Source organism: Saccostrea echinata, unplaced genomic scaffold (assembly GCF_033153115.1).
Source record: "Saccostrea echinata isolate AGI-Se365-2 ecotype Australia unplaced genomic scaffold, CSIRO_AGI_Sech_v1 ptg000041l, whole genome shotgun sequence".
NCBI classification, from domain to species: Eukaryota; Metazoa; Mollusca; class Bivalvia; order Ostreida; family Ostreidae; genus Saccostrea; species Saccostrea echinata.
The window spans coordinates 3,216,215-3,233,859 of NW_026889790.1; the positions used below are offsets into that span (position 1 = coordinate 3,216,215).

The window sequence follows — 17,645 nt, forward strand, 5'->3', positions numbered from 1 at the left end:
AAATTTTAAGCTCCAAAATGATTTTTTAACCAAAAGTTTTTCCATTTTCTCTGAAAAATACAAATAAATAAATATAAAATAAGAGCGTATCGTACACTGGTCCATTAATGCTGAAAATCATATGTCAAAAGAGATACCTTAAACAATCCATTAAATAAACTCTTGGTGTATATAGTAAATAAATATCCAAGTAGGAAGCAGATGTACAGACCCTGTACTGTCTTGTACTTTGAATTTACTTGAATATGATTTAAAATAACTATTGATCATTGATAAAACGTTGCATCGAAATGTTGAATTAAAAGCAATAGCAAGACTTTTCTTCTCGTGTAAAAAACAAAACAAACAAAAACAAAACAGAAAAAAACGAAGTTTAATTCTACTTCACAAGAATATAAAACCATACTGTGGCTAGCAAAAAAATATTTTTGTCAAAATCACTTTTTAGGTCACGTGAGTCAATCAGGTGACCAATTGCTATCTGTTTTTGTCCATCGTCATCCGTCGTTCGTCGTCATATAACATTTGAACATGTTTAGCTTCTCTTCTGGAAGCGATGAATCAATTTCAACCAATTTTGACATATAGTATATATGAGTTAAAGGAAACGAAAAATTTGAATTTTATAGTCCCTCCAGGAGGCATAAGGGGTAAACCATCAAAATCATTGCAATCTTTATCAAGAGTCCAAGGGCCTTAGCGGTCCCGTGAGCATAATAAGTGTGTAAAGGATTCATAGAAGTATAAAGTAAAACAAAATAAACTGATAACATGAAACTATGTTGCCCAAAAGCAAGAGAAGAAGGATGATCAGGGATCAGCAAAATAATAAGTTAAGTTTTCTGTAACAAATCTTAAAGTAGATCTATTCACTTGCCTGTATTTACCCCCATTTGTCACTTGCACCATGTAAACTAAAGAAAACAATAGTTCTTGAGCACTATTAGTAAAGCCGTCTCATTACCTCTCACATTGGTCTCTCTTGGTCTTTGAAGAACATTTAATGTACAAAAATAAGGTAATTTTATCTCATTTTATCTAACAAGTTTACGTGACCATTAAAACGTACAGAAGAACTTTTTGTATTATATATAGATATTATGAAAATTTCTGCATAAATCTCTTATTCAATTGACCTTCAATTAAATATTTATTATAGGTGAATAGCACAGGGGAATAACTTCTGTCAGAAGAATACATATTAATACAGCTAACCCTGTTCAGCACCAGAGCAATTGACCAATTAAGTGGTCACAAATCTGGTAAAAATACCATTGCTTGTTACAACTTTGTAGTTGCCCAGTTTGCCTCCTAGATGCCCAGGAGCAGAAGACATTTAAAGATATAATGCATTTTCACTATAGATTCAACGCAACCCCGCCATGACACCAGAATCCCCGATGATCCAGGGGCCACAAAATTCATAATTTTGGAAAAAGCATCCTTGCTCATCATAACTATGCCCTTAATTTATCTGCAAAATTAACCTAGGAGCAGAGAAAAACTATTTTTTTTCACTATATAATCAATAGAGCCCTGCCCTAAAATCAGAATCCCAGAGGCAGGAGCCACGATTTTCATAATTTTTGAAGAGGCACCCTTGCTCATCATAACTATGAACTTAGTGTGTTCGCTTAAACGCATTACCAGAGAAGATTTTCAAAGAAATAAATGTATTTTCACTATATGATGAATAGGACTCCGCCCTAACAACAGAACCCCCGACCCAAGGGCCATGAATTGCACAATTTTTGGAAAGGCACCCTTGCTCATCATAAGTAGTTTCTCTGCTAAATATCCAGTAACAGAGAAAAAGATTATAAAAGAAATGATGCATTTTTACTATAGAATATATAGAGCTCCCCCACTCAACACCAAATCCCCTGACCCTGAGACCACAAATTTCACATTTTTAAAAGATACACCTTTGCTCATCATAACCCCGCACTTAGTTTATCTGCTAAATACCCAGAGGTGGAGAAGAATATTTTCACAACAGTTTAACTGGTTGATGTACAGGAAAAAAAAAATCATAGATTGCATTAATTTTGATGGTTTTTCCCCCAGCCCTAAGGCCCTAGAAGGACAGGGATCATGAAATTCACAATTTTTGTTTCCCTTCACTCACTGGTGCTATATGCCAAAATTGGATGAAATTGGTTCAGGGGTTCCAGAGAAGAAGCTGAAAATGTTAACGGACGAAAGCAGATAGCAATAGGTCTCCTAAGTGACTCCGGGGACCTAAAATCTCCTTCTTCACTCCTGGACATCAAGCAGTTGAACTGTTGTCATGATTGTAATAAGCATTGAGCCCTCTACCAAAATTGTGAAAATCATGGCCCTAGAATCAGGGATTTGGGAGTTAGGGTGGGTCTCTAATCATAGTTAAAATGCATAAATACTTTAAAAATCTTCTCTCTCTCTGTTTATTTAATAGATATATGTGCATAGTTCTGATGGGCAAACGTGCCTCTTCCAAAATAAAGAAAATTTTGACCCCAGGGTCAAGTGTTTCAGTGAATGGGGGCTCTGTTGATTCTGCAGTGAAATTGCATTGATTCTTAGAATATCCTGAGTATTTATATATATATGAGCAAGGACGCATCTTCCAAAATTGTGAAAATCACGACCCCTGGGTCAGGGGTTCTATTGATTATATAGTGAAAAAAATTAATTCCTCGAAATTCTTCTCTGCTCAACGGTATTTAGCAGATAAAGTCCCTATTTATGATAAGCAAGTGTGATATTTCCAGAACTGAGAATTTCATGGCCCCTAGGTGAGGGATTCTTATGTAAGGGCGGGGCTGTGTTAAATGTATTGTGAAAATGCATTATTTATTTGAAAATCTACTGCTTTACTACTAGGTATCTAGGTGGCCAACAGAACACAAACATGTAATAAGCAAGGGTATTTTTACCAGATTTGTGAAATTCTGGACCACTTGGTCAAGTGTTCTAGTACTGGACAGGCCTCTATTAATTTGTATTCTACTGGGAGAAGTTATTCCCCTTTATTATTTACCCATGAGAATTAAACACTGTAAATAATGTAATTGAAAGTTCAATTGGATAAGAGATAATTTTCAAAGAGCAAGAGAGGCCAATGTGAGAAGGAATAAGATAAGTTTACTATTGTTTTGTTTGTTTACATGGAAGTAACGAGAATTAAAGGCAAGTTCAGGCAAGTAAATAGATCTACTTTGAGAATTATAACGAGTACTAGACTAATTATTTTGTTGATCCCTGATCATCCTATTTCTCTTGCTCTTGGGCAACATAGCTTCATGTACCTTTTTATTTTGTTTTGTTTTATTCTTTTTTTATCTTATACTTCTTTTACAGTGCTGTATTATACTCAGGTGACCGTTAAGGCCCTTGGGCCTCTTGTTTTAATTGCAGACAATCTATCACATAATAGTAAAGCTGCACAGAGTTCAACCTGGGCCTGCAATGACTGCTCTCAGTACAGGGCCGAAAACGCAGTAGATAATGACATGCGGACTTGTTCTAGGAGTGATAACTTTGGTCATAACAGTTTGTCTGAATCTGTTTGGTGGTATGTTGACCTCGGAGATATACGAAGTATATATAGAATCAACATACACTATAGGGACTACGGAGAGGGGTATGGTATGTTTTTTTAATGGACATTAGCATCATTTTGCATACACTTAGAAGATGTCATCGTAGTGGGATTTTTAGCCAGACGCAGATTTTGCGATTTATTCTTAAATATTGATCTGAATTTTAGCGAGAAGTTATTTAGAGATTTTATAATGCTAAGAAGAGTAACTATTACTTGCGATGTAGAATGAATTGTTACAATACCCAATTTAAGCGACCTTAACACTCCGGCTAATAATACCAAAATTGAATTCAGGCCCTGATTCATTTATTTCATTTTTAAAAAGCAAGATACGAAAATTGATATGCTGCAAGACAATTTTTTGATGTCAGAAGAATTTTAAATCTTAAATAAAATGTAAAACACAGTCTAAAATATATATGTTTGAACGGGAAATGGGTTGAAATCCATCCATTGATTATAGATGAGAAGAATTTCTAAATTTCTTTACAGTTAGGAGACAAAGAGGACGAATGGCCGGTTTTTCTTTATTCATCTCCAACAACACGCAGATAAAGGACAGCCATCTCTGCTACAAAGACGGAAATGAGCTGCCTTCTTTGAATTTTAGTACAATATGCTCTAAATATGGTCGTTATGTTATCTTTTATAATGAACGATTAGGTGGAGTGAATTACCCTGAAGGTTACGAGGTTTTAGCTCTAGTAGAACTTTGTGACGTCTTGATTGAAGGTAATAACCATACAATATACTATATATGTAAAAGGTGAAGATGACGAACAGTGATCAACCACAGAAGACATAACGAATCGTATACAAGACAAAAACATGGACTCCTGGAAACACCAGTGGTGGACAAACAATGCAAATCTGTGAACAGGGCATAAAACACGGACCCCCTGAAATTACAGAGGTGGGATCAGGTGCCTAGGAGGAGTAAGCATCCCCTGACGACCGGTCACACTCGCCGTGAGCTCTATGTATTGATTAGGTACTAATATAAGGAGTACTCCATAGTCATATTTAGCATCAAAGCAATGATCTAATAAATGGTATGAAACATGTCAGACAAAATACAACCCTGTGATAGGTTTTATATAGAATTTGCGAAAAGCTGACTTTAAACGGGGTTGTTAAAATCCATGTAACATCAACTTATTGTCAGTAGCTTGCATTGGTTTAAAAATTTATTGTACTCAGAGCATGCTCTTGTGTATCTATCAGTTGGGAGACATAAACACGATATGCATACACCATATCCTTCAAATGGAGTTGGAATTTCATAAATATTATGGATTCTGTAGAGGATTACACCAGGCGATGGGCCAGACATGAAAAAGAAGACCTTGACACTTTGTCAGAATGGATTAAATGTATCAGATGTATGTTAAAATCGCGCATTAAAAGATTGAGGGGCAATATGAGAACCATCTATCCTTCTGTATTCAATAATCCAGAAGTGAAAAAAGAATTAGATAGATTACATGATCAGTACGTACTGGTCCCTGCGGACAAAGCACATAACAACATTGTCTTTGTTTGTAAGGCTCATTATATTAAATGTATATTGGATTCTGAAATTCATAAAAATCCTTACAAACAAAGATACATAGCGGGTTCCAGTAAATGTTCAACCAAGCCTCTGTCTTTACTCCTCGCTAAAATATTAACAGTAGTGAAGGAGAAACTTCACGAGTACTGTGCAACAATATATTCGAGAAGTGGTGTAAATCAGATGTGGATACTTAAAAATTCCAAGGAACTTTTGGAAAATGTGAAATCACAAGATTTTACCAAAATTAACAGCTTAAAAACTTACGACTTTTCAACTTTATACACAACCCACGACAAATTAAAGTCCAGGCTTTTTGGTATCATTGACAGCTGCTTTTCAATAAAAATGGAACTCGTAGATTTACGTACCTTGTCATTGGTCATTTGCAAAATTATTTTGTTAAAAAACATTCTGATTGTACACACAAGTACCTGAAGTTGACATTAAAAAGATGCCTGAGTTTCTGATTGACAATATCTATGTGGTTTTTGGAGACCAGGTCTTCCAACAATCTATTGGAATGCCCATGGGTAACACTTGCGCCCCGTTATTAGCAGACCTTTTTTGTATTCATATAAAGCAGAATTTGTCCAAAATCTTGTACGTGAAAAGAAGAAAACGCTTGCTATGGCCTTCAACTCGACATTTAGATATATCGACGACGTATTATCAATTAGCAATGGTTATTTCTATTCTTATGTCGATACTATATATCCCGGTGAGCTTGAGATAAAAGATACCACAGAGTCTGACACGTCTGTTTCATATTTGGACATTTTACTTCAAATAGACCTTAATGGTAATCTAACAATCAAACTATGATAAACGTGATGACTTTAACTTTTCAATCGTCAACTTCCCTTACTTATGCAGCAATATACCTTCATCACCTGCATACGGAGTTTATATCTCTCAGTTGATTCGATACGCAAGAACATGCTCTACATATGTACAATTTCTAAAACGAGGTAAATTATTGACAAACAAGTTGATGAAACAAGAATATCAGCAGTCTCGTTTAAAATCATCATTTCGTAAGTTCTATGGTCGATACAATGACCTTGTCAGCAAATACAATTTATCATTGAGTCAAATGCTGACTGATGTTTTTCATACTAATTGTTAAGCCATTATTTACACACTGAATTGTCGACGGATTTTTCCATTATTTCTCGATCATGACAAGGAGCACACGGCGGGTGTGACCGGTCGGCAGGGGATGCTCACTCCTCCATAGCACCTGATCCCACCTCTGATGTTTTGGAGGTCCGTGTTTGCACTGCCCCTATTTTGTATTGTTTAATGGACTTTGGAGCTTGAATACTGTTCGTTATATCCATATATTTCATGCAGGTGATGTTAGAATATTACTACATAAATAATGAAAGATGGAAAAGCCGAGGTCATCATGTTTGTCATACAGTTTAGTTATTAGTTTGTTAAAACTTCTACACGAGAAGAAAATGATACTCTATACTCAAGAGCATGCTCTTGGAACGATCATTTTAAACCGAGGCAGGCTACTGACAGATAAGTTGGTGTTACAGGGATTTCAACAACATCGTTTAAAGTAAGCATTTCGAAAATTCTATGGTCGTTATAGTGACCTTTTTAGCAAATTTAAGGATAAATAACACAGACAATTTTTTTTCTTCCAAAATTTAAATATCTTTGCTTAAATAGGATCCTCTCTAACTAAATAAGTGATATTTGTTTAGTTTAACAACTTTATGTTTGACTAAGCTACAAAATTTGGTGAAAAGTGGGAAAATGTAACGTTACAGCTAAAATTAAGTTTTGAAAATTTAAGAAATATATGAAGTTTTGTTACTGAAAAGTTTCTAGGAACATTTTCTAGAGTCTATTTTTACATTTTATATAATTAAAATTTTCTAATTAGACTTTGATTGAAAGCAATAATGAAAAAATAGCAATGTAACTTTTCTGTATGGGAGATAAGAAAATTTATTTGTGGTATGTCGTATATTGGCTGACATATTTCATACCAATTGTTAGTCCTTTGCTTTTATACTAAATTTGACTATGGAATACTCCGTCTCCCTCATCGTTACATAGGGCCCATGGCGTGTGTAGCCGGTCAACAGGGGATTCTTACTCCTCCAAGCACCTGATCTCACCTCTGGAATTTCTAGGGTTCATATTTATGCCCTGTTTACAGATTTGTATTGTTTGTGGATTTTTTTTTTTTTTGGAGATCGATCACTGTTCGTTATCTTTACCTTTTTCATTTCAAATATTTTTAATATTCCCAACGACCAACTTGAATTTGAGTTATCTTAACTATACTGGATTTCTAGAAATCATTAAAATCCTTACTAACAGAGACACATAGCGGCTTCTAGGAAATATTCTACCAAACCTCTTTAATTCTTTACTCCTCACGAAAATATTTACAACAGTGAAGGAAAATTTTCAGAAGTAATGCACAACATATTCGAGAGGGAATGTAAATCAATGTTGATACTCAAAAACTCCAAGGAACTTTTAGAAAATTTGAAAGTGCGAAATTATACTAAAATCAATAGCATCAAAACGTACGACTTTTAAATCTTATACAACCATTCCCACGATAAATTAAAGACTGACATCATAGACAACTGCTTCTTCAATAAAAATCGAACTTGTAAATTTACATACCTTGTCATTGATCATATGCAGACTTATTTTGTTTAAAAATTATGATTCAACACACAAGTACTGAACGTACTCCGAGATTGATATTAAAAAGATGCTCTAGGTTCTCATTGACAATATCTATCTGATTTTCGGAGACCAAATCTTCCAACAATCTGTTTAAATTCCCGTGGGTACTAATTATAATCCCTTATAATCAGATTAGTTTTTTTATTCATATAAAGCAGAATTTATTCAAAAACTTATACGTGAAAAGAATAAGTCTCTTGCTAAGGCCTTCAATTCGACATTTAGATATATCGAAGCCTTTTTATCAATTAACAACATTTATTTTCATTCCTACGTTGATTCGATATATCCCTTTGAATTCGATATAAGGCACCACGGAGTTAACACATCTGTTTCATATCTGGATGTTTACCAGAAAAATACACTGATAGCAAACTGACAACACTTTATGATAATTGTGATGAATTAAACTTTTCTATCGTCAACTTCTCTTACTTATGTAACAAAATACAATATCACCTGCATATGGAGTTTATGTCTCCAAGTTGATTCGATACGCAAGAGCATGCTAAAACGTACGAACATTTTCTAAAACGAGGCAAATAACAAATGACAAATAAGTTAATGATTCAAGAATATCAGCAATCTCGTTTGAAGCCAACGTTTCACAAATTCTATGGTCGATACAATGATCTTGTTTGCAATTACCACTTATAGTTATGTCTAATGTTGACTAACGTTTATCATACAAAATTGTTAGGCCATTATTTTCACACTGAATTGTCTACGATTTTCCGATTACCCAATCATGACAAAGAGCACACGGCAGGTGTGACAGGTCGGCAGGGGATGTTTACTCATCCATGGAACCTGATCCCACCTCTGTTTTCGGAGGTTCTTGATGGTTCTGCTTATAATATATATTGTTTAAATGGACTTTTGAGAATGATCACTGTTATCTTCATATTTCTTTTTTTCTTCTCGTACAGAAGTTTTTGATTAAATTCTGCTTCATATGAATATAAAATGCTTGAAAAGTTTTGGAATCTTAAATCTTAAATTTTCCAAAAGTTCTTTGGAGTTTTTGAGAATCTACATTTGATTCTACATCTACATCTGATTCTACATCTACATCATGACAATCTACATCATGAATATGTTGCAGCACAATACGTCTGAAGTTTCTCCTTCACAGCATTTGATATTTTGGTGAGGAGTAAGAATAGGCGCTTGGTTGAGCATTTACTCGACTCTGCAATATAACTTTTTTTCGAGGATTTTTTACGAAGTTTTGGAATCCAGTATAGTACGGCTTATATCAAACTCAATTCCATTGACAGGAATATTAAAAGTATTTAAAACTGAAATATGATTTTGAAGAATTTCATCTTTTGAAAGGGAACTGAGTATCGGTTTGATTACGAGATGTGTAATTAAAACAGAGTTCTAAAACGCAGTTGTAATAATGAACCTTACAAACAGAGACAACATTTTTAAAAACTTTGTCAGCTGGAACCAAAACATATATTTCCTGTAGTCTTTCTAATTCTTTTATCAATACAGGACTACTGAAAACGATTTCTTTTTCTAAAAATGTAGTAGAGTTTTCTTGTGCAGTTTACATTCTAGACAATATATTGGCTAGCAAGATATGATAAATTGCAAGTAATTTTCAAAAACATACAATGTGAATTTTGCAGTCCATCATTTTGACACACATATTATTCTATCATGCAAGTTATTTTTGTCTACAGTTGTGTTTATTAATATGGATAAAAATTACAGGAAGAACAAATAAGTTCTAATGAATTTAAATTAAAAATAAATTGGATATTACATGTTTTTGTCGTTCTTGATTACTAACGATTTCGATGGCCTAGTTGTAGGGTGCTCGCTTCTGCCGACTAGAAGGCTATGGTTCGATTTTGTTCCCGGCTTCGTGTCAAACTTAAGACGTTTAGAATAGTAAGACACTGTTCCTATGCTATGCATTTGCTCGATTTAAAAAAAAGTTTACTCCTACAAACACAAACGCCATGCAGAGATTAAAGATTGTGGCACTTCTTCCAAAGCTTGTGACGTCACTTCCAGGATAAAAGAAAATCTCGAATGGGGCGTAAAACAACATACAATCCATCAAAAAATCAATCAAATTTGATGACTTCGAATATTGACAACTTCAATGAGGAAAAAGTATTGAAAAAATAAATACTACTTGATTCAACGAAAGGTGACATTTATTGAGAATTTTTTTCCATAGGTTGTAAATCAGGAATGTATGGAAGAAACTGCAACTTAATATGTCCAATCAGTTGCCTGGAACATAGGTGTGACATTGAAAGCGGCCATTGTTTGAGGTGTGCGGCAGGATGGTTGGGATCAAAATGTCAGGATGGTAAAAATATTAAGATTCCTTGTATTACTGGTAATCACTTTTTATTCGCGAGAACTTTATTTTCGCGTTATTACGCGAGTCTGTCCGCTCGCGAAAAATTTAATTCTCGCGTATATTTGTATTGTTGAGGATTATATACAAAATAATCACAACTGCTCGCAAAAATTCTGTCTCGCTTATAAATACCAGATAATTTTCTCGCGAAAATAAGGTGTCGCGAAAATATAGTGATCTACAGTATATAATTATTTGAATCTGTTAAACAGGATTTCATTATACACTGTTATTCTTTATAAAGTAAAATAGTTTTCAGAGGATTTGTATGTCTATAATGTAAATCTTATTGTTCTAAAAGTTGTACACTAGACGAAATTGCTAACGCACCACTTGTTTTTCTCATTTGTTGATTGAACGTTTGATTAATTGGCACTAGTATATCTAATTTGCTATCTTTCTTAAAACAGAATAAAAATAATAACAGAAAATAATTTTCTGATATCAGAAATTCAAATTCTTGACATTAAGAATTTTTTTTTGATATCAAGAAATCGAATTTTTGATATCGGAAAAGACCTCAAAAATACTAAAAAAAAATACTAAAGGGCGCCTCATATTGCTACGTTCTACCACGCTGGTGGTTTCATCATTCAGGGGAAATAGTTTTTAACAAATGTTTCTCAACGAATCAGATTCAAGCAATTTACACAAGTATAAGTATAGTATAATATTTCAATATATTGCAATATAATTCTTCTAACAAATATCTACCCCTATTCGCAATTCATAAAACCTGGTATCTTACGAAATAATGTATTAAAAGCTATTTGTTATAAAATGTCATGTATATTACACTTACAGAATGCAGAGATGGTACATATGGTTTGAGATGTATACACAAGTGTGGACACTGTTTAAATGGGACACCTTGTGACAAGGAGACTGGAAGCTGTGGAACAGAATGTGATCCTGGCTATCTTGGAGACCTTTGTGACAAGGGTATAATGTTTTCTATTCTAACATCAATTGTGAACAGAAACATTTATTATAATCAATCCCAATAAATCGGTCAATAAGGATACATACCTGTAAACATTATGTATTATAATCATGCTTTATATATTGAAGAACAGTCTGTTGTATTTTTGCCAGTATGTGAAAATGGTAGGTACGGACCTAATTGTATATTCGCCTGTGGCCATTGTTTTGATGGAGAACCGTGTGATAAAGCTACAGGAATGTGTGACACTGAGTGTGACCCTGGATATTTCGGAGGGAGGTGTAAAAAAGGTACAAGTCTGCAGATGACGAAAAATCATTATACTAGTAGTAGGGATTGCAATCGGATGAATTTTTGTAACCGTTTATTCGTAAATTTTCCGACCACGTAACCGGATAAACGAACAGATAAGACTTGTTTGTAATTTTGAATATATAATAATTAGAATTATTTGCTTTTTAACAAAATCAAAAATATATAAAGATAATTTTTTTCTGCTATTTATATCAATTAGACTCAAGCCATATATTTTCACCGACATTAATAATATCAACATCAGATTTGCTTCTCCACCGTTATTCTCATGTATTAAAAAAATAATTTCATTTAATAATGATGATTATTGGAGATTATGCAACTTATTCACCAAAACACACCACCACCAACAAAAAGATAATAATAATAATAAAATCGCTCTGACGGCACATATGTTGCGGGGATCGCAAGATACTTTCATGATAATTTACAAGTTGTGGGAATTTTGTGCTATTTAATGTCACCAAAGAAGGGGAGGGGTCTGCTATAGACTTATTGACCCCACATTCATTGTTGTTGGATTTACATCCAACAACAATGAGTGTGGGGTCAATAAGTCTATAGCAGACCCCTCCCCTTCTTTGGTACGAAGGTACGGAAGCGTAAGATTGTTTAGACTTATGTTTTTGTACTATTTTGCCGTCCCGATCTCTTTTGATATATCGCCAAGCTGTCGATGGTGATGATGGCGTTTCACTGAATAAATTTCAAGTATCGCACTGAATTACCATATAAAACATTGCTGAGTAGAAAAATAAGTTGTTTTAGTGCGTCAATAAAAAAAGTTAGAAATTTTTATGAGGAGGTACTTAAACATTAATGTGAATTATTTGCTCGATTGCAGCATTTTAATTTGTAACACACTGACACTACCTATGAGTTGATTTGTACTAAATGTATATTATTTACATATGTTACTACTAACATTTTATGAAAATTGTACTCGGTTACGACCTTTCTGACAGATTAGTTCGTTCACCGGTAAACCATTGCCATCCCTAGCTAGTATACATGTGCTTAATCAGCCAAAACTTAGATTTGTAAATTGCACTCACAAGTCATACACCATTAAAATCTAACTTCCGGACTATTTTTTTAAATATGGATTTATTATTAATTAAAGGAATGTATATTTCAATTACTCTTCAAAAGTTGTTTCGATTATTTTTTATGAATGACAATTGTTTATGTTTGTGATGTTTTTAGAGTGTTCTCCAGGGATGTTTGGGAAGAATTGTGGTTATTCCTGCAGTGGACACTGTGCACACAACGAGAGTTGCTATCATATTGATGGGAGTTGTAAAAAAGGGTGTACGGCCGGGTACAGGGGAAACAACTGCAAAAACGGTAATTACTTACAATCATTTAGGATACTGAAATATAATACAGTCGTACATGTCAGTATTTTTATATTTTTGTTTATTAGATCCATTTAGATTGAGTTTCTGGGCACTACAACTTGTTTTGATCCCTTTTTAGTTTGTGAACCTGGGTTCTATGGTACGAACTGCACACAGATATGTTCCTTCAGATGTCTAGAAACGTGTAACCATGTCGATGGTTCTTGTAGATGCACTGTAGGGTGGATGGGTCCCCCAAACTGTACCACAGGTAATTTTAGCGAATTATTGAGAATTCCTTTTTTTCCTAGTAATAAGTAAATATAAGGATCTAACTGTGTGCCATTCTCTGCAAGAAAGATATTGAGGAGAAGGTCTGCAAACTGGACCAAGGAATAATGAATAAATGGAAGATAACGTCATTGAGTTAATGATTCCACCAGAGATTCCTTTGTTCCTCTTTTTCTTATTCTTTTTTTTATATCCCAAGAATGTCCTCTAAACTTCTTTGGAATTGACTGTCGACACCTGTGTAGTGATCACTGCAGTAACAATGATACCTGTAGTAGCTATGACGGTACGTGTGACGGCGGATGTCAAGAACCATTTATTGGTCGTATCTGTGATCATCAAAGTGAGTGACATATAGTATTGAAGAGAAACTTGTTTTTTAACACACTGTAGTTTCTGATAATTGAAACGTACAAAAAAATTATCACACTTTACTATACCTTATTCTTGTCACTGTCCGATACTTTACAGGAAGCCCTTTAAAATCAGATTTAACAACAAAATCTTTATAAAAAGTCTTTTTTAAACTAACAATAATTCAATAAACAACAGAACACCAGAGCTCACAATTCCTTTCAGATTTTACCGAGTTTCAGGAAGAATTAGTTTGTATACATAGACCTCTCTCTACTGCGTGGATTGCAGGAATGGCCTTTTCTCTAACATCAAATATATTTGCAGTTGTCATCATCATTTTCAAAATAAGGTATTTTTTTTAAAGTTTGCTTTGATATTTGGATTTTTAGAATTTTTTAAATTGTAAACCAATGTCTATAATACTTGCCCTGACTACATGTTTGTCATTTATATTATGCAAGGGAGTTATTTTTTCCTTTGATTCGGAAGGATTGGATATAATAATTTCCTGGATTCTTAAACTACCTTATCTTACATATCATATTTCACATCTAAATTTCAGCAATTTTGACCCTTTTACAGATTTTTATGCAAAACATCAAAGAATTATTTGAAGTTTGAATGAACTTTTTTTTTGAAAAATCTCCAAAAAATAAAAATGTATTATGAGTTTTAAAAATTCTTTTCCTAGACATTGTCAGAGGAAAAAGAGGAAAGGAGCGGTATATTACAATGGCAGATACCAGAACTTTGAACAATGAAGATAACACTCATAATTATGAGGGAATAAATAATACTGCAAATACTGCAAATTAGAAAATCTTGTAAATGCTACATGGAATTTCTGCTGGTGTTTTGCCTCTTTCTGTATTCGAAGAGCGTTCAATAAATAAAAAACGTTATTAAAGAATACGAAAAAACAAAAAGCATTTTTTTTCTATTTTAATCCTTCAAAAGATTCTCAGTAAACCTTTACACATTCCTCAATGCCTACTTTAAAGTGAATTTGTTTGCTAAAACAGGAAAAAGCAAGCAATTTTCAGTGAATTGAAATTAATGGATAGTAAAAAATAAACTTAACATCATCTATATTTCATATCGTAACCGTATGTTACTTTATTTATTGAATGCTTCTCATAATTATGCCTTCAGAATTATCACGTAAATCAATGTGAGTGTGTGTGTTTGCTTAGGAAAACTTTTTGACACTTTGTCAGCCTTTAATCTGTAAATGATTGAAAAAATATTTTTGTTGTTGTTTTTTTTTTTTGCGTAATACATTTTTTATGACTATTAATTCCTCCAAAACTGTGGGTTGTTTAGTGTATTTTGTTTAACATTTTTTCATATCAAAGCACTAATACTATCAATGTTCCTATTTGCAAATCAACAGGGGTTCCTTAGAATGATAACTTTGCTGTGCAGGGAAGAGGGAAGTTTTTTGAATGTTCCTTCCTGAAGAGTCCTTGAAGTTGAATTATCAGTTATAATAATGAAATTAAGTATGAAGATAACAAAAAATAATCAAGCTCAAAAGTCCATTGCAACAATACAAATTTGGAGCAGAGCAAACGTGGACCTCCAAAAAAAGATCAGAGGTGGGATCAGGTGCCATGGAGGAGTAAACATCACCTGTCAACCCGTCACGTCCGTCGTGTGCTCCTTGTCATGACTGGAAAAACAGAAAAATCCGTAGACAATTCATTCTGAAAATAATGACCTAATACTAGGAATTTGTATGAAAAACATCATTCAGATTCGACTTAATGATAGATTGTATATGCTGACAAGGTCATTGTATAAACCATAAAATTTGCGAAACTTGACTTTAAACGAGACTGTTTATATTCTTGATTCATTTACCTATTTGTCAATAGCTTGCCTCGTTTAAGAAATTTTTCGTACGTAGAGCATGCTCTTGCATATCGAATCATGGGAGATATAAACTCCATATACAGGTGATAACGGTGTATTGCTACATAAATAAGGGACTTTGACGATAGAAAAGTTCAAGTCATAAAGTTTATCATAAACTTTTGTTGTTTGGCTACCATAAACGTCTTTTTCTAGTAAAATATCCAGATATAATTTAATTTTGTTTGTATTCTAGCCTCTGATTAGTTAATACCCAAAAGGAACACAAATTATTTCTGTATAACCTGTTTTGGTATGGGGACACAACCCCCTGACAACCAGCTAAATCGACTGTATCCATGCAATCATCTCTTTTCTAGTCCTCGGGATTCATGGAAAATTCCAGATTTAATGAATGTACCTTTTACTTCGAACAGTAGCTGGATCTTACCACATGTAATCAAACAACATGGCTGCTAGGACTATGTATCAGTTTTTACCTCCCCTCGCTTCCCATCACCTCTGTTACTACGGTTGTATTATTGAGCGGCAAATTTGAACTAATAAAAAGCAACGAAATTTTACAACCACAGTTGTTTAATGATTTTAAATTAAATTATAAGGAATGACTCTAATTCTTGGCCATATTATTCGAGTATAACCTGGTTTGGGTCAGTTTACGCTTTATAATCCGCGACTCGAATAATTTTGCCAAGACTTAGAGTCATTCCTAAAATGGAAACAGATATGTCAGACTGTGTGGTATCTTTTATTTTGAGTTCAAAGGGATATATGGAATATTTGTAGGAATGAAACTGAATACATGAACTTGAACTTGTTAGAACGTCGACGATATATCTAATATTAAATTGAAAGCCACAGCAAGAGACTTCTTTTCATATAGAAGTTTTTGAATAAATTTTGCTTTATATGAATAACCCCCCCCCCCCCAAGAAAAATACGAAATGGACTGAAAAGTGTTCAGAGGACTGTTTATATATTGCTGGCTTGGTATTTATATGCTTCTAAACATATAAATTAAGTTGTTCAAGATTTTATGGACACTGAGTAATTTAATGAATTTTTCTATCCCCCTCCCCCCCCCTCTCTCCAATTCACATTCAGATATCACAATATCACTTTCATTGACTTTATTTCCTTTTTTTCTTACAAGTGAATATAATTCTGTCCATGTTGGTAAATATTCAGATCAAAAATAAATCTTACCTTTTATGGTATATTTCTTAATTTATTTTATTGAATCATTTCAAAAATATTCTGAGCTCGCTGGTTTTTATGAGATTGTTAAACACAGGTTTTTCGTGATTCTTGTCATTTCCAACAATAATCCTAAGTACTACTCCACTAAAAAGGACATAGATAGTGCAAATATGACTTCATAAAAACCTTTCTTGATTTCAAGGCTGAACAACTTTAAAAAACCCAGTTTTTGATAGTTTGTTTCCAGATGTGATCTCTATATTTCTACGAAACAGAGACAAATTGTTTGCTTTCCTGTTTAACCTTCATTTGATACTAGTATATTACTCAGTGGTAAAAGAAAAATCCAATTATTTAAGATCCCCTTTTCAAAGATGGATTTAGATAAACTTCCTGTTTTCAAAAAACCAGAAAAATCATCTTTTATCCAAAGGATTGCACCACAGTTTACAACATATTTATTGAATGGAATCAACATTTTAAACATGTTATCAAACTTTTTCCCGCCGATATATGGTTGAAATACTGCCGACTCGGCGTTAAACAATAAACAATGAATAAAAGAGTCAAACTCTTTTATATGGTTTCAGGTTTATTTTTATTTGAATTCAAGACCAGAATCAACTAAACAAGGTGCGTTTGTTGACAAAGTGTTGTTGGAAGTGTCTGATAAGACATCAGCTCTACTGGTTTGTATTTATGATGGTGTAAAAAGTGAAGGTAACGATCCATCAAAAAAAAAAGAAAAGAAAAAAAACCTCTCACAACAATATAACGGATCCCTGGAAATGCCAGAGAAGGAATTCCGTGCCTAGGAAGAGAATGCATCCCTGTTGACCGGTCACACCTGCCAGACGGAGTATCCGTAGTATAATAAAAAATGCCTTAAAATACACTGTAGGTATGAAATATGCCAATCAAATACGTCCCAATGATAGGTTACATCTGCTAACAAAGTCATTATCACGAGCATACGAAATGCCAATTTTAAATGAGGTTGTTGAAATCCCTTTAACATTAACTTATCTGTCAGTAGTCTGCCTCGGTTTAAAAATTGATCGTACACAAAG

At 33.6% G+C, this 17,645-nt stretch overlaps 1 protein-coding gene across 1 annotated transcript; it reads left to right on the plus strand.

The window, feature by feature from the left end:
- The first annotated feature begins 12,708 nt into the window (after positions 1-12,708).
- On the plus strand, positions 12,709-17,390 carry LOC133200845 (multiple epidermal growth factor-like domains protein 10). Its single transcript, XM_061336661.1, has 5 exons — positions 12,709-12,859; positions 12,992-13,123; positions 13,343-13,486; positions 13,723-13,849; positions 17,189-17,390. Exons 1-5 carry the CDS (start codon positions 12,709-12,711, stop codon positions 17,388-17,390), a joined length of 756 nt encoding a protein of 251 aa, XP_061192645.1.
- Positions 17,391-17,645: the final 255 nt, after the last annotated feature.